Raw genomic sequence first — 18,453 nt, 5'->3', positions numbered from 1 at the left:
ATTTGCAAAATGGTCAATGTTCTGGGCAGAAGATCCACCCAGTCGACCCTTTCAAACCGTACATTTGTTATCGACCTGGAACCACTATCACTGTCCTAATGGAAATTTAGCAGGTCCCTTCAAACCCAACATGTTTTACTATTCCACCACTCCACTGGTAACGAGGATTACATATGCATTCGTATAGTAACCAAACAGTAGTCAACACTTTCTTGTGGGTAAACAAAGCCGTCCATTTGTACGGGAAAAGGTCCCCAAAACTGCAAATATGGTGAAAGTTCAGTTCATCTGTTTTGATGATGGTGGATAAACAACAAGAGATGAACTCCTTACTCTCTATGCACAGGGCATAGGACCTTTATATCCACCCCCCCCCCCCCCCCCCCCCCCAATCTGTTTAAGATCCCACCTGACCGATAGCACCTCTGACAATGCAGCACTTTCACAGCGTGTTACACAGCGGCATCAGCCTGGACTCTGTGCTCAGGTCATAGGGAGAGACTTTGTCATTAACCTGCTGATTTCACAGACTGACCCTCAATCAGGCTGAAAGTTAGATCAGCAGCTTTTTCTTTTAGCGGGGGGGGGGGGGGGGGTTACACAGTTTACACCTATTCTAGAAAATTAAACTTTTGCAATAGAGGTGAATGCCTGAACACAATGTGTGGCACACATCACTGCGCTGTGCTGTGAATACAATGTGTGGAACACATCACTGCGCTGTGCTCTGAACACAATGTGTGGCACACATCACTGCGCTGTGCTCGGAACACAATGTGTGGAACACATCACTGCGCTGTGCTGTGAACACAATGTGTGGCACACATCACTGCGCTGTGCTCTGAACACAATGTGTGGAACACATCACTGCGCTGTGCTGTGAACACAATGTGTGGCACACATCACTGCGCTGTGCTCTGAATACAATGTGTGGCACACATCACTGCGCTGTGCTCTGAACACAATGTGTGGAACACATCACTGCGCTGTGCTCTGGCCACTAGGCTGCGCGGAGCTTAGTGATTTCTGATAGGGGCTATTCGCCACAATTCCTGGGATGGGACAAGAAGGAAAGTTGGTCGTGGTTCCCAATCCCAAACCCCGCTGGGAATTCCCCGCCACGCGTTATTTTGTAATCCAAGTAATCCGCTTTTTCTCAAACCCCCGCGTACCTGTCCATTTTCCCTGATCATGATGTTGTCGCTGTGTCGATCTCCGATTCCCAGCACATAGGTGGCTACACAGTAGCCGGCACACGAGAGGGTGAACTCCTCAATAGCTCGATCTAGTGCTTCCCTGCCAGGGTGAAGAGAAAATCAATTTTATCCATCAGTGCAAATCATTTCACAATTCCCTGTGGCTACGGATTCCAAATGAATATTGGCTCCTGGCTGTCACCCGCTCTGCGTAACAATCACCTTGCGACAAGTCTCTTGTGTTTCATCAAAAGGGAAGCAAAACTGTGGCTGAAAATACAGATTTCTGGTGTGAGGCGCCCTACGATGAAAAGATACCGAAACAAGGTCATTGACTGTAACCACATGGAAGGAAAGAGTTACAGATTTATTTTTAGTGCTGGTGGCTAAGTTGCTCCGAGAACTCCCTGTTTCCACATTACGTAGCCTCATTAGTTGAACGTTTCATAGATACATAGAAGATAGGAGCAGGAGGAGGCCTTTTTGGAGCCTGTAATCTGGAAGATGGCACGCCTGACACTGTGGCAGTCCCTCAGTGTCCCACACATGCTGACGTCCCCGCACCTCAGGCCCGTGAGTGAAGCGGGCAAGACAAACACGGACAGGGAAAGCAAACACCTGGTACCATAGGATGGGCAATGGATGCTGACCCAGCCAGCGAGGCCCACATCCCATCAACAAATCAATAAAAAAAGGTACAATATCTCGGATACTGATTAAAATTGGTAGCGCCATGATCGGGTCTGACACAGATTTCAAACTATCGCTAACTTCATTGAAACTCAATGTCAAGTCAAGATCAAGTCTGACGGAGAAAGTGCAAAGCATGATCTGTGGGGGAAAATCGTGGCTTGATTGCTTCCCCCCCCCCAGAAATGTTTCTGTGCAACTTATAAATATTGAATTTATTACCCGCTGACAGTTCACCAGAGTGGGGAGGGTGGTATGGTGGTTATGTTACTGGTAATGCAGGCTAATGATCCGCAGGCATGGGTTCATGACAGCTGGGGAACTTCAAATGAATTTAGTAAATAAACCTGGACTAAAAAGCTGGTCTCAAAGCGGTGGCTGTGAAAGTTACAGATTGTAGTTACAAACCCATCTGGTTCACTAATGCCCTTTAGGGAATGAAATCGGCTGAGCCACATCCTGTCAAATGTGGGAAACCATCATTTCTCTCTGACGTTTTCAAACCCACCACTCAGTTAAGAGCGATTAAAGATGAGCAGCATGTGCTGGCCTTACCAGCAATGCCCACATCCCATAAAATCCATAGAATTCCTACAATGCAGAAGGAGGCCATTCAGCCCATCGAGTCTGCACTGACCCTCCGAAAGAGCATCTCAACCGAGGCCCACTCCCCCGCCCTATCCCCATAACCCCGCACAGTGATTGTGGCCAATCCACCTAACCTGCACGTCTTTGGACTGTGGGAGGAAACCGGAGCACCCGGAGGAAACCCACGCAGACACGGGGAGAACGTGCAGACTCCACCCAGTCACCAGAGGTTGAAATCGAACCCGGGTCCCTGGCGCTGAGAGGCAGCAGTGCTAACAAATGTGCTGCATGAATCCCAGAAATGAATTTGAAACAAGTCAAAGAGGGAATAACATTTGTGGTGCCATTTGAGTTAAATTGTCAGAGCTGTGCTCTCCAGTCCACTGATTTTAGTTTAGCGATATATATCCCACTATTGAAATTAAGTAGAGTTCTCCCAGTTTATGATCACTTTAATTCTGATTAATCACAGGTTTTTCTCCTGACACTTTAGAATTGTGGACAGGTCTGTGAAGGGAGGTTTTCACAGAAAGGAGAAGGAGAGGCCTTGACAGCCAGGTAGCGGGCAAGGAGCTGGATAATAATAGAGGCCTGGGAGTGAAGAAGCATGGGGGCTGGAACGAGGGCATTCAGGAGGGGGAAGGGTAGCACAGAAACATCCCAGCGTGAACACGTCCTGGCAGGAAAACAATATGATTGTGTTGAGAACGGATTCGCTGGCTGTGAATTGCCTGAGCTGGCCCCATCGTGTGGTTAAGCTAGATCAATCACCAACATGGGGAAACAGGAAAGAACAAAAAGAAAGGCTTGCATTTCCATAGCACCTTTCACGATCACCCAGCATCTCAAAGCGTTTCCCAGCCAATTAAGTACTTTTTGAAATGTAGCCACTGTTGTAAAAGTAGGAAATTCAGCAGCCAATCTGCGTGCTGCAAGCTCCCACAAACAACAATGTAACAATGGCCAGTAAATTAGCTTTTTCTGATGTCAATCGAGGGATAAATATTGTGCCTGGATAGCAAGGGGTAACTCTCCTGCTCTTTATTGAAAGTGTGCAATGGAATGCTCAACTTACACCTGAACAGGTCCTGGTTTAACATCTGGAGTGAAAGCCAGGGCCTCCAACAGTGCAGCACTCCCTCAGTACCGCCCTAAAGTGCCAGCCTGGTTTGTTTGCGTTCAAATCCTGGAGTGGGACCTCAACCTGGAACGTTGTGGGTGTCAGACGCAAATGCCTTTACCATTTTAGATTTACACAAAAGAACCACATTAGAGTACGCAGTTTAAAAAGGCTCCTGGGCAGCACGGTGGCGCAGTGGGTTAGCCCTGCTGCCTCACGGCGCTGAGGTCCCAGGTTCAATCCCGACCCCGGGTCACTGTCTGTGTGGAGTTTGCACATTCTCCCCGTGTTTGCGTGAGTTTCGCCCCCACAACCTAAAGATGTGCAGGGTAGGTGGATTGGCCACGCTAAATTGCCCCTTAATTGGAAAAAATGAATTGGGTAATCTAAATTTTAAAATATAAAGAAAAGGTTCCAGACATTTTATATTTTAACATTGCTGCAGCCTTGCTATTCTTCAGTGACGTGCATTTTGAACAAGGAAACATTTTGATTTGGGGGTGGGGGGGGGCTTTACAGCACAAAGTCCCCTTTTGTTGCATCAGGAATTTATAAAACATAATTTGAATTAGCGTTAACGTATTTTATTTACAATCTATCTAATTATATCTTTGATAGGGCAAAATTTGAAAAAAAAACCGGAGGTAATTTTAAATGTCTTTTTAAATAAATTCTACACATTGAAAATTTTTCAAAATGTTATTGCTGCTAAAATGTATCCAATTAGGCAGCGGAAGAGGAGCAGATTTGATCTTCAGAGTTTAAATATCTGCCTGTGGACTGGAATCACTAATCATGCTCTGTTACCTAGGGTTCGAATCTCCACTGGTTCCATTTCACTAGTATTGATTTGTGTGGACACACAACTGTTGTGATTGGTGTTCTACACCTTGCAGAGGAACCCACCAAACATTGTCCAAACCAGGGTTTTCATTGAGTCTCGTGTAGTAAAATAGCAATCTGCTATAGAGCATCTTATCACGGAGTCTCTTTATACTCCTCTGGAACTACACCTAGCACCGATTGTTCACCTGTCTGTCTTACTACCATCTCCGACAACCATCTGCTGATGGCCGGATGTGTCTCCACTTGGGAGTCCCTGGTCACATGACCACGGTCTTGAGACTGCATGGTTCCACCACCACCTGCTGGTTGGAGGTCCCACACCATCCAACTATGAAATTGCTTACAGGCATATCACCACAACAACTACAAATGTCATACTCTATATGGCTGGGGGTGGTGGGAAGTGTAGTGACGGCTATATTTACTTATCTCTGAGCAATTGAGACCCACATCAGCTATGGAGGGTTAAATCATCCCAGATTCAACGGCTTCACTGGGCAAGGAATTCCACAGAGTCACAACCCTTTGGGTGAAGCAGTTCCTCCTCAACTCAGTCCTAAATCTGCTCACCCTCATTTTGAGGCTATGCCCCTCGTTCTAGTTTCACCCGCCCAATGGAAACAACCTCCCTGCTTCTATCCTATCTATTCCCTTCATAATTTTACATGTTTCCATCAGATCCCCTCATTCTTCTAAATTCCAATGAGTATAGTCCCAATCTACTCAGTCTCTCCTCATAAGCCAATCCTCTCAAATCCGGAATCAACCTAGTGAATCTCCTCTGCACTCCCTCCAGTGCCAGTACACCCTGCACCCTCTCCAGTTCCAGTACACCCTGCACTCCCTCCAGTGCCAGTACATCCTGCACTCCCTCCAGTGCCAGTACATCCTGCACCCCCTCCAGTGCCAGTACATCCTGCACCCCCTCCAGTGCCAGTACACCCTGCACCCTCTCCAGTTCCAGTACACCCTGCACTCCCTCCAGTGCCAGTACATCCTGCACCCCCTCCAGTTCCAGTACATCCTGCACTCCCTCCAGTGCCAGTACACCCTGCACTCCCTCCAGTTCCAGTACACCCTGCACTCCCTCCAGTGCCAGTACATCCTGCACCCCCTCCAGTGCCAGTACACCCTGCACTCCCTCCAGTTCCAGTACACCCTGCACTCCCTCCAGTTCCAGTACACCCTGCACTCCCTCCAGTGCCAGTACATCCTGCACCCCCTCCAGTGCCAGTACACCCTGCACCCTCTCCAGTTCCAGTACACCCTGCACTCCCTCCAGTTCCAGTACACCCTGCACTCCCTCCAGTGCCAGTACACCCTGCACCCCCTCCAGTTCCAGTACATCCTGCACCCCCTCCAGTTCCAGTACACCCTGCACTCCCTCCAGTGCCAGTACATCCTGCACTCCCTCCAGTGCCAATACATCCTGCACCCTCTCCAGTTCCAGTACATCCTGCACCCCCTCCAGTGCCAGTACACCCTGCACTCCCTCCAGTGCCAGTACATCCTGCACCCTCTCCAGTGCCAGTACATCCTGCACCCCCTCCAGTGCCAGTACACCCTGCACCCCCTCCAGTTCCAGTACACCCTGCACTCCCTCCAGTTCCAGTACATCCTGCACCCCCTCCAGTTCCAGTACACCCTGCACTCCCTCCAGTGCCAGTACACCCTGCACCCTCTCCAGTTCCAGTACATCCTGCACCCCCTCCAGTTCCAGTACATCCTGCACTCCCTCCAGTGCCAGTACATCCTGCACCCCCTCCAGTGCCAGTACATCCTGCACCCCCTCCAGTTCCAGTACATCCTGCACCCCCTCCAGTGCCAGTACACCCTGCACTCCCTCCAGTGCCAGTACACCCTGCACCCCCTCCAGTTCCAGTACATCCTGCACCCTCTCCAGTGCCAGTACACCCTGCACTCCCTCCAGTGCCAGTACATCCTGCACTCCCTCCAGTGCCAGTACATCCTGCACCCTCTCCAGTTCCGGTACATCCTGCACCCCCTCCAGTGCCAGTACACCCTGCACTCCCTCCAGTGCCAGTACACCCTGCACCCTCTCCAGTGCCAGTACATCCTGCACCCCCTCCAGTGCCAGTACACCCTGCACCCCCTCCAGTTCCAGTACACCCTGCACTCCCTCCAGTTCCAGTACATCCTGCACCCCCTCCAGTGCCAGTACATCCTGCACCCCCTCCAGTGCCAGTACACCCTGCACCCCCTCCAGTTCCAGTACACCCTGCACTCCCTCCAGTTCCAGTACATCCTGCACCCCCTCCAGTGCCAGTACATCCTGCACCCCCTCCAGTTCCAGTACATCCTGCACCCCCTCCAGTTCCAGTACATCCTGCACTCCCTCCAGTGCCAGTACATCCTGCACCCCCTCCAGTGCCAGTACATCCTGCACTCCCTCCAGTTCCAGTACATCCTGCACCCTCTCCAGTTCCAGTACACCCTGCACTCCCTCCAGTGCCAGTACACCCTGCACCCTCTCCAGTTCCAGTACATCCTGCACCCTCTCCAGTTCCAGTACATCCTGCACTCCCTCCAGTGCCAGTACACCCTGCACTCCCTCCAGTGCCAGTACATCCTGCACCCCCTCCAGTGCCAGTACATCCTGCACCCCCTCCAGTTCCAGTACATCCTGCACCCCCTCCAGTTCCAGTACATCCTGCACCCTCTCCAGTGCCAGTACACCCTGCACCCTCTCCAGTTCCAGTACATCCTGCACCCCCTCCAGTGCCAGTACATCCTGCACTCCCTCCAGTTCCAGTACATCCTGCACCCCCTCCAGTTCCAGTACATCCTGCACCCCCTCCAGTTCCAGTACATCCTGCACCCTCTCCAGTGCCAGTACATCCTGCACCCTCTCCAGTTCCAGTACATCCTGCACCCCCTCCAGTGCCAGTACATCCTGCACTCCCTCCAGTGCCAGTACACCCTGCACTCCCTCCAGTTCCAGTACACCCTGCACTCCCTCCAGTGCCAGTACACCCTGCACCCCCTCCAGTTCCAGTACATCCTGCACCCCCTCCAGTTCCAGTACACCCTGCACTCCCTCCAGTGCCAGTACATCCTGCACTCCCTCCAGTGCCAATACATCCTGCACCCTCTCCAGTTCCAGTACATCCTGCACCCCCTCCAGTGCCAGTACACCCTGCACTCCCTCCAGTGCCAGTACATCCTGCACCCTCTCCAGTGCCAGTACATCCTGCACCCCCTCCAGTGCCAGTACACCCTGCACCCCCTCCAGTTCCAGTACACCCTGCACTCCCTCCAGTTCCAGTACATCCTGCACCCCCTCCAGTTCCAGTACACCCTGCACTCCCTCCAGTGCCAGTACACCCTGCACCCTCTCCAGTTCCAGTACATCCTGCACCCCCTCCAGTTCCAGTACATCCTGCACTCCCTCCAGTGCCAGTACATCCTGCACCCCCTCCAGTGCCAGTACATCCTGCACCCCCTCCAGTTCCAGTACATCCTGCACCCCCTCCAGTGCCAGTACACCCTGCACTCCCTCCAGTGCCAGTACACCCTGCACCCCCTCCAGTTCCAGTACATCCTGCACCCTCTCCAGTGCCAGTACACCCTGCACCCCCTCCAGTTCCAGTACACCCTGCACTCCCTCCAGTTCCAGTACATCCTGCACCCCCTCCAGTGCCAGTACATCCTGCACCCCCTCCAGTGCCAGTACACCCTGCACCCCCTCCAGTTCCAGTACACCCTGCACTCCCTCCAGTTCCAGTACATCCTGCACCCCCTCCAGTGCCAGTACATCCTGCACCCCCTCCAGTTCCAGTACATCCTGCACCCCCTCCAGTTCCAGTACATCCTGCACTCCCTCCAGTGCCAGTACATCCTGCACCCCCTCCAGTGCCAGTACATCCTGCACTCCCTCCAGTTCCAGTACATCCTGCACCCTCTCCAGTTCCAGTACACCCTGCACTCCCTCCAGTGCCAGTACAACCCTGCACCCTCTCCAGTTCCAGTACATCCTGCACCCTCTCCAGTTCCAGTACATCCTGCACTCCCTCCAGTGCCAGTACACCCTGCACTCCCTCCAGTGCCAGTACATCCTGCACCCCCTCCAGTGCCAGTACATCCTGCACCCCCTCCAGTTCCAGTACATCCTGCACCCCCTCCAGTTCCAGTACATCCTGCACCCTCTCCAGTGCCAGTACACCCTGCACCCTCTCCAGTTCCAGTACATCCTGCACCCCCTCCAGTGCCAGTACATCCTGCACTCCCTCCAGTTCCAGTACATCCTGCACCCCCTCCAGTTCCAGTACATCCTGCACCCCCTCCAGTTCCAGTACATCCTGCACCCTCTCCAGTGCCAGTACATCCTGCACCCTCTCCAGTTCCAGTACATCCTGCACCCCCTCCAGTGCCAGTACATCCTGCACTCCCTCCAGTTCCAGTACATCCTGCACCCCCTCCAGTTCCAGTACATCCTGCACCCCCTCCAGTTCCAGTACATCCTGCACCCTCTCCAGTTCCAGTACATCCTGCACTCCCTCCAGTTCCAGTACATCCTGCACCCCCTCCAGTGCCAGTACACCCTGCACCCCCTCCAGTGCCAGTACATCCTGCACCCCCTCCAGTGCCAGTACATCCTGCACCCCCTCCAGTGCCAGTACATCCTGCACCCCCTCCAGTTCCAGTACATCCTGCACCCCCTCCAGTTCCAGTACATCCTGCACCCTCTCCAGTGCCAGTACATCCTGCACTCCCTCCAGTTCCAGTACATCCTGCACCCCCTCCAGTTCCAGTACATCCTGCACCCCCTCCAGTTCCAGTACATCCTGCACCCTCTCCAGTGCCAGTACATCCTGCACCCTCTCCAGTTCCAGTACATCCTGCACCCCCTCCAGTGCCAGTACATCCTGCACTCCCTCCAGTTCCAGTACATCCTGCTCCCCCTCCAGTTCCAGTACATACTGCACCCCCTCCAGTTCCAGTACATCCTGCACCCTCTCCAGTTCCAGTACATCCTGCACTCCCTCCAGTTCCAGTACATCCTGCACCCCCTCCAGTTCCAGTACATCCTGCACTCCCTCCAGTTCCAGTACATCCTGCACCCCCTCCAGTGCCAGTACACCCTGCACCCCCTCCAGTGCCAGTACATCCTGCACCCCCTCCAGTGCCAGTACATCCTGCACTCCCTCCAGTTCCAGTACATCCTGCACCCCCTCCAGTTCCAGTACATCCTGCACCCCCTCCAGTTCCAGTACATCCTGCACTCCCTCCAGTTCCAGTACATCCTGCACCCCCTCCAGTGCCAGTACACCCTGCACCCCCTCCAGTTCCAGTACATCCTGCACCCCCTCCAGTTCCAGTACATCCTTTCTCAAGTAAGGAGATCAAAAGATTCAAAAGCTTCAAAAGGGAACTGGATAAATTGATGGAGATAATTGCAGGGATTTGGGGGGGGGGGGGGGGGGGCAAAGTGAGGGAATGGGACCAAACGATGGCTCTTCAAAAGACATGACGCAGACTGTTCGTGTATTTGATGATTCCATGAAAAACTGTGTTAGACGTGAAGTTAACAGTCCTCACAAATATCGGGAGATGAGGGCAAAGCAAGTCCGCCCTTTGGCAAACTGTCCACTTTCCAACTCCACACTCTATCATTCGCCGCCATAAACGAAAAAAATACACTACAATTTCATAGAGTTCAAAAGATGATTCAGACTGTTTTTTAAAAAAGCACTCGGGGGTGGGGGGAGGAGGCGGTGGCGAGAGTGGTGCTGGATGAAGAGTAAACTGTTTCGAATCATTTCTCTCGAATGTTATTGGAGAAAATGCAAACTTTAAATCCGGAGCGTTGCAGGGCTCAATACCATTTCCTCGCTACAGTTAAACCACACAGCAAAAAAAAAAAAAATTACGAAATAGCAACACTTGGAAATTCACTGCCAACTGTGTCAGTGGAGAACAGCAGCACAACATCATGGGCCCACACTGTGCGCATTTGAAATCTGTGCCATCTGATATCAAACTCGTTTAGGTACGTTACCGTGACTCGTGGTTTGCATCACGCCTGGGAAACCGTCAATGGGAGAGGAATGTCAGCCAAGTGTCACAGGATTGCAACCACTGAAATGCCTCCCCAGTACATCAGAGAGATTACATTTGGTGCTTTGAACAGAACAAACTGATAAAATCTTCCCGCAAACCATCAGGACTAAACTTTCAAGAATTCTAAGTATTCCAGAAAGCTGGAGGAACAATCAAAGTTTTGTTGCTTTAGATTTGAGGCAGAATTGACTGTAAGGCCGCTGAAAGTCAGTATGAAGGCCGTGCTCACTGTATTGTCAATCTGGCAAATGTTTCCTTCACATAAACCTTGTTTTTACTTGCACAGGGTTTAGTGAATTAAAGCATCATCGATGGGTGCACAGAGTTGACACAGTGCAAAATCTGCTCCAGCCTCTTCAGCAAGGTCTGTGGCGTACCAACAATTTATATTTAAATGGCGTCTTAATATCAAAAAATGATCCAAGGTGACGCACAGGCGCATTGTCAAACACGGGCCACAAAACGAGATATTAGGTCACGACAATAAGCAATGAGATGCGAAATCAAATAGCCAAAAGCTTGGCCAAAGAGATAGGTTTTAAGGAGTTTCTTAAAGGAGGAGAGTGGGGTCGAGAGGTGGAGAGGTTTAAGGGAGTGTGTTCAAGGCCAAAGTCGGGGTGATTAAAATCAGAGATGCACAAGGGGCCAGAATTAGAGGGGTGCAGGTGACCCGGAGGACTGTGCGGGTGGTGGAGGTGATGGGAGATAGGGAGTGGAGAGACCATGGAGAGATTGGAAAAACATGCTTGAGAATTGTAATAGCGAGATGATGCCAGCCGGGGTGCCAATGCTGCCCAGCGAGCGCAGTGGGGGGGGGGGGGGGGGGGGGCAATGGGACTTGGTGCGAGTTAAGATACAGGCAGCAAAGTTTTAGATGACTTCAAGTTTACAGGGTTTACCAAGAAAGACTAAGAGAATAAAAACTGCTGGCAGTATAGAGAAGGTCATTTACTCGCAAAGAGAGAAAGCAAAAGAAGATTTTACATGTCAGATCATCTGAAGCCAGAAGGCAGGTCTCCCGGAGTAAGTTTAGTGGGGGGCAATTCTCCGAAAAGGAAACAAAGTTCCCATTTGTGTGGACTAGTGCTGAATGGCACTTGCTGAAGGGGTTAAATCCCAAAGCCTCAGATACCTCGGGAATCTGCACATTAGAGTCAGGCTAACTGCCTCGTTCTAATATGCAGACTTGCTAAATAGTGATCCCGCCCACAATGGGCAGAATTTACATCGCAACGTCTCTCGTTAGATCTCGCGAGGCGTTGGGACCCGGGTGGATCCTGGGAATGGAGTCTCTTAGCTATCTATGGCCACACTGCGCCGTGGGTGAGCTTCTAGGGCAGCGTGGCCATTGGATCGCGCCCAGTTCTCTTTATCTACTGATTGGTCAGCCCGGTGTGTATTTCTGGCCTTTTCAGTTCAACCTGAAGATCCCCAAAACTCCTTGATTACGCCAGGTGTTTCCCAACATTTCTTACCCAGGGTTCTTTGATTTTAACCAATTGAGCAGGGCGTCCTTGTTAAAAGCTGCTGTCGCTGCCATATTACTTTTATTGAGCTGGATATTTGCAATTGTTTCTGCGTGTGAGACCACCTCGATCACTCCAGTCTTGTCTCCAGTGGAAAGACAGGCATAAGGAATCATCCTAAAAGAAAAATAAATGGTACAGGTTATGAACATCTACCGCAAGTCTCATTTTCAATAACTGCACAACATTCCATTTGCAAGGTTTCGTTGACATTGAAAGATACATTTCAAGTAATAACTCTCTCGGGAGACATAGTTGGAATGTCACCCGTAACCCAGAGGCCCAGACTAACATTCTGGGACAGGGGTTCAAATCCCACCCTGGCAGCTGGTGCGATTGGAACTTAATTAATAAAATCAGGAATATAAAGCTCATCTCAGTAACAGAGACCATGATCATCATCGACTGTCGTCAATAAATAAATTAACACTGTTGCTTCACCGCGCCAGGGACCCGGCTTGGGTCACTGCCTGGGCGGAGTCTGCACGTTCTCCCTGTGTCTGCGTGGGTTTCCTCCGGGTGCTCTGGCTTCCTCCCACAAGTCCCGAAAGACGTGCTTGTTAGGTGAATTGGACATCCTGAATTCTCCCTCAGTGTGCCCGAACAGGCGCCGGAAAGTGGCGACTAGGGGCTTTTCACAGTAACGTCATTGCAGTGTTAATGTAAGCCTACTTGAAATGAAAATTGCTTATTGTCACAAGTAGGCTTCAAATGAAGTTACTGTGAAAAGCCCCTAGTCACCACATTCCGGCGCCTGTTCGGGAAAGCTGTTACGGGAATTGAGCCGTGCTGCTGGCCTGCCTTCGTGCTGCTTTCAAAACCAGCGATTTAGCCCTGTGCTAATAAAGATTATTAAGATAATTAATTAATGTCTTTTAGGGAAGGAAATCTGCCGTCCTTACCCGGTCTGGCCTACATGTGACTCCAGACCCACAGCAACGTGGTTGACTCTGAAATGGCCGTGCGGAACACTCAGTTGTTGAAGGGCAATTAGGGATGGGATAAGAAATGCTGGTCCCACAACCCATGAAAGAATAAAATAAAAACAACTTCTCTTTATAAAGCATCTTTAAGGCCAATAAAACATCCCCAGGCACGTCACTGGATTGATATCAAATTAAAATTGATAAGGCAACATCTGGACAAATGGCCAAACACCTGGATCAAAGAGTGAGGTTTCAATGAGTTGCTTAAAGATAGGTTGGAGAGACGGAGAGGATTAGGGGGAGGAATTCCAGAGTTGATAAACTCAGCAGCTAAAAGCATGGCTGCTAATGGCGGAGTGATTAAAGTGAGGTGGACAAGGTGCCAGAATTGGAAGAGCTGAAAGATCTCAGATTGTTGAAGGGCTGGAGGAGGTTACAGAGATAGGTAGCCAGAGAGCAGCAGACTGAACGGGACTGAGTGTGAGTCACAATACCGGGAGCCCAGTTTTGGTAGAGCTTAAATGTATGGAGGTTGGAAGATCAGAAGAGTCCAGACAGGAGTGCGTTGGAATAGTCAGATCTGGAGCTAACATTGGCGTGAACGAATGTTTCGACAGGTGAGCTGAGGCAGGGATACAGCCAGATGTTACAGAGGTGGAGGTAGGTGGTCTTAGTGGTGATTGGACATGTGAACAGAAATTAGGTTCAATATCATACCAAATACTTCAATAATCTCTGGATGTGAGACGATCAGTTTTGCGTGTCGATCATATTGGTTTGAGAATGTAAAGGTTAGTTTGAGGATTTTACGGTTAGTAACTGACATGCTTCAGATTTTCCAATAACAATGTGTTTTGAAGAGTTTTAAATGTACTGCAAATAACACCTCTGAGGCTGTTCAAGGGCACTCTTTGAACAAGCACTGTTTCACAATGATGTATATTTGCAGCTACCTTTGCTACTCCCACACATTACTTCATGTACGGAGAAAGTTCTGTCTCAGCAGGCAGTAGGCCTGAATTAAGCGCACTTCTAAAATGAAGATTTGTGCAATAGTTTTATGCAACCTCCCACCACAGACTCCAAATTCTCACCGGGGCGAGATGCTGCTAAACATGATTTGTAGTTAACGCTATTGAGTAAACATTACGATAAGAGCTATGTTTTAAAATAAGTGGGCTTGTTTTCAAGTAATGAACAATGGAATGTTTTATTGTATGCTAAAAGGTTCAATGTGCAAACTTCTACAACTAAACAATCATAGAATCCCTGCAGTGCAGAAGGCCATCATCGAAACATAGAAGATAGGAGCAGGAGGAGGCAATTCGGCCATTCAAGCCTGCTCTGCCATTCATTATGATCATGGCTGATCATCCAACTCAATAGCCTGATTCTGCCTTCTCCCGATATCCTTTTATCCACTTGCCCCCAAGTGTTATATCTAATTGCTTCTTGAAAACATACGTTTCGACCTCAACTACTTTCTCTGGTAGTGAATATCACAAGCTCACCACTCTCTGGGTGAAGAAATTTCTCCTGATTTCTGCCCTAAATGGTCTACCCCGTATCCTCAGACTGTGACCCCTGGTTCTGGACACCCCCCACCATCGGGAACATCCTTCCTGCATCTACCCTGTCTGGCCCCGTTAGAATTGATAGGTTTCTATAAGATTCCCTGCCCCTCATTCTTTTGAACTCCAGTGAATGCAATCCTAACCGATTCAATCTCTCCTCATACGTCAGGCCTGACAGGAATCAGTCTGGTAACCCTTCGCTGAACTGCCCCTACAGCAAGAACATCCTTCCTCAGGTAAAGAGACCAAAACTGCACACAATATTCCAGGTGTGGCCTCAACAAGGCCCTGCATAATTGCAGCAACACATCCCTGCTCCTGTACTCCAATCCTCTCACTATGAACCAACAAATCAATTTCCTTCTTTACCGTATGCTGCACCTGCACCGATCCCCCCCCCCGAAAGAGCAACCCACCCCGGCCCACTCCCAGCACACACACACACACACCCGCCCCTCCTTCCCCCCCTCCTCTCCACTTAACCTACACATCTTTGGATAAAACACGGAGTAAAAATCCACCCATTTACAAATGGCTTCAAGCATAATTAATGTTGTGGTGTGACCCTAATGGATACTGAGAATTAATTATACAGAAAAATTATTAAATCACGGTATTCCGCATCCCAGTTTTCCTTTCCACTTTGATAGTTCTGAAGCAAACAAAGAAGTTTCTTGTGATTAAGTTATTGTCAGACTGGTTCCTCATGCCTCCATCTTTAAAGGTGCTATATAGTTATTGTTGATAGTTTGCTAAGATATTGGTTTGACTTGCGATTCATGGAAACATCCCTGGCCTGACATTCAATAAATCAGCAGAGGACACTCTGTGCTCACTGTCCTCAATGGGGATATTGCATCATTTAAACACAGCCTTTAGTCTACAGTGTTGAAATAATGACCTTTCCAATAGCAAGGTGTGCAGCTAGTATTGTGTGTGGATGTGTGAGTTAGAGGGAGTCAAACGGATGACATCTCAACTGCGTGAGTAAAAACACGACATAAGAACATAAGAACATAAGAACTAGGAGCAGGAGTAGGCCATCTGGCCCCTCGAGCCTGCTCCGCCATTTAATTCCCGTACCAGCCTCCCCGGACAGGCGCCGGAATGTGGCGACTAGGGGCTTTTCACAGTAACATCATTGAAGCCTACTCGTGACAATAAGCGATTTTCATTTCATTTCATTTCAATTAGATCATGGCTGATCTTTTGTGGACTCAGCTCCACTTTCCGGCCCGAACACCATAACCCTTAATCCCTTTATTCTTCAAAAAACTATCTATCTTTACCTTAAAAACATGTAATGAAGGAGCCTCAACTGCTTCACTGGGCAAGGAATTCCATAGATTCACAACCCTTTGGGTGAAGAAGTTCCTCCTAAACTCAGTCCTAAATCTACTTCCCCTTATTTTGAGGCTATGTCCCCTAGTTCTGCTGTCACCCGCCAGTGGAAACAACCTGCCCGCATCTATCCTATCTATTCCCTTCATAATTTTAAATGTTTCTATAAGATCCCCCCTCATCCTTCTAAATTCCAATGAGTACAATCCCAGTCTTCTCAACCTCTCCTCATAATCCAACCCCTTCAGCTCTGGGATTAACCTAGTGAATCTCCTCTGCACACCCTCCAGCGCCAGTACGTCCTTTCTCAAGTAAGGAGACCAAAACTGAACACAATACTCCAGGTGTGGCCGCACTAACACCTTATACAATTGCAACATAACCTCCCTAGTCTTAAACTCCATCCCTCTAGCAATGAAGGACAAAATTCCATTTGCCTTCTTAATTACCTGTTGCACTTGTAAACCAACCTTCTGTGACTCATGCACTAGCACACCCAGGTCTCTCTGCACAGCAGCATGCTTTAATATTTTATCGTTTAAATAATAATCCCGTTTGCTGTTATTCCTACCAAAATGGATAACCTCACATTTTTCAACATTGTATTCTATAGCCCAACAGGATTAAAACTATAAAATCCAAGTTTCTGAAATGTGAAGTTAGTTAGACAGGTGTCAGAGTCATGAAATGAAAATGAAAATGTCTTATTGTCACGAGTAGGCTTCAATGAAGTTACTGTGAAAAGCCCCTAGTCGCCACATTCCGGCGCCTGTTCGGGGAGGCTGGTACGGGAATCGAACCGTGCTGCTGGCCTGCCTTGGTCTGCTTTCAAAGCCAGCGATTTAGCCCAGTGAGCTAAACCATATTGAATCTTTAAGATTTAAGGCCTGACAAGCAAGTCTCTCTGTGGAAGGGTGTTGATCATACTATGGGCAGGATTCTCCCATGCCGCTCTCCGTATGGGAGAAACGCCGCTCCTGCCATTTTTCCCGCGGCGCCAGTTCGACGCCGGCAGGCGATTCTCCGAGGAGCGGAGAATCGGCGCCATTTGCGCCGCCGCGTTTGGTGCGGCGCCAGTCGTGGGCCGCTGTCCGCGGGCCGGCGATTCTCCGGTCTTGATGGGCCGAGCGGCCGCCCGGAAACGGCAGAGTCCCGCCGGCACCGTTCACACCGGCAGGAACTCGGCGCGTAGGGTCGGGTTGTGGAGGGGGGGGGGGGGGATGAGGGGGGCTCCATCTCCCGGGGGGGGCTCCGATTGGGTCTGGCCCACGATCGGGGCCCACCGATTAGCGGGCCGGCCTCTCCAGCCCCGGCCCTATTTTATTACGCGGCCGGCCGCTGAACACCCACGACATGTTGCGTCGGGGCCGGCGCGTTGAAGAAATCCCCGACGCATTCACGGGTTGGTGCGGCTGAAATGCGCCTGCGCGGGTCGGCGCCGCCCCCAGTGCGCACCAGGACGTGAGGCTGGAACGGCGTGAACTGCTCCAGCGCCGTGCAATCGCTAGTGCCCGTGCCTGTCTCGCGGCATCGTGAAACGCGACGGCGCGGACACTCTGTCCCGCGATCGGAGAATCGCGCAATATATATTTTTCAAATTTATTCCTTGGATGTGGACATCACTCGTACTCAAATATTCTTAACTGAGTGGCCTGTTTAAGGGGTGAAGTTAAGAGTCAACCACAATCCAGGTTCGATTCCCGGCTTGGGTCACTGTCTGCGTGGAGTTTGAATGTTCTCTCCGTGTCTGCGTGGGTTTCCTCCGGGTGCTCCGGTTTCCTCCCACAAGTCCCGAAAGATGTGATGTTAGGTAATTAGGAAACTCGAAATTCTCCCTCTGTGTACCCGAACAGGCGCCGGAATGTGGCGACGAGGGGATTTTCACAGTAACTTCATCGCAGTGTTAATGTCAGCCTATGTGTGACAATAAAGATTATTGTGATTATCATTATTATGCTGTGGGTCTGGAGTCACAGGTAGGCCAGACCGGGTAAAGATGGCGGATTTCCTCGCCTCAAGGATATTAGTGCAACAGATGGGTTTTTACGGCAATCTGGTAGTTTCATGGTCGCCTTTACTGCGACTATGGGCCGGGATGTCCCTCCCTTCCATCTGGTGGAATCTCCTGGTCCCACCAAAGGTGCCCCCTCGTGGTAGGTTCCCCGGTGGCGCGGCTGGAGAGCAACGAGAGTGGCCATCAGTTTCGACGGGGCTGGAAGACCCTGTCGGCAGCCACCGGCGATCCGTACCTGCCGTTGGAAAACCTGCCTTGGGGAGGGGGCAGAAAATCCGGCCTAGCTTTCCAACTCCGATTTATTCAAATTAACTGGGTTTAAACCCCCTTTACCTGTAGTCCAGGCCCTGCTTTTTCCACAGAACATCCATGAGCTGAATCATCTGAATTGTCAACATGTCCTGCCGCAGATCTATGGCAAGAAAAAGAATTAGAATGAGGTATTTAAAACAAACAAAAAATGATATACGTCTGGGGATCTTCAATGTTGTTTAGCAGGCTTGCCAACTCTCCAGGTTTGGCCTGGGGTTTCCAGGGATTGAAGTTCAATC

At 50.2% G+C, this 18,453-nt stretch overlaps 1 protein-coding gene across 7 annotated transcripts in view; it reads right to left on the bottom strand.

The window, feature by feature from the left end:
- Positions 1-18,453, bottom strand: part of pik3cd (phosphatidylinositol-4,5-bisphosphate 3-kinase, catalytic subunit delta) — a 219,529-nt gene that overhangs the window by 10,208 nt on the left and 190,868 nt on the right. For all 7 annotated transcript variants that reach the window (XM_038821382.1, XM_038821381.1, XM_038821383.1 and 4 more), the window contains 3 exons: positions 18,236-18,314; positions 11,997-12,164; positions 1,173-1,296 (listed from right to left, as the gene is read on the bottom strand). In XM_038821382.1, the coding sequence (XP_038677310.1) occupies positions 1,173-1,296; positions 11,997-12,164; positions 18,236-18,314 (371 nt within the window). The remainder of the gene's footprint in view (positions 1-1,172; positions 1,297-11,996; positions 12,165-18,235; positions 18,315-18,453) is intronic.

This window comes from Scyliorhinus canicula, chromosome 16 (genome assembly GCF_902713615.1).
Source record: "Scyliorhinus canicula chromosome 16, sScyCan1.1, whole genome shotgun sequence".
NCBI classification, from domain to species: Eukaryota; Metazoa; Chordata; class Chondrichthyes; order Carcharhiniformes; family Scyliorhinidae; genus Scyliorhinus; species Scyliorhinus canicula.
The sequence above is the reverse complement of the archived record's forward strand: the minus strand, read 5'-3'. Positions and strand labels throughout refer to the sequence as shown.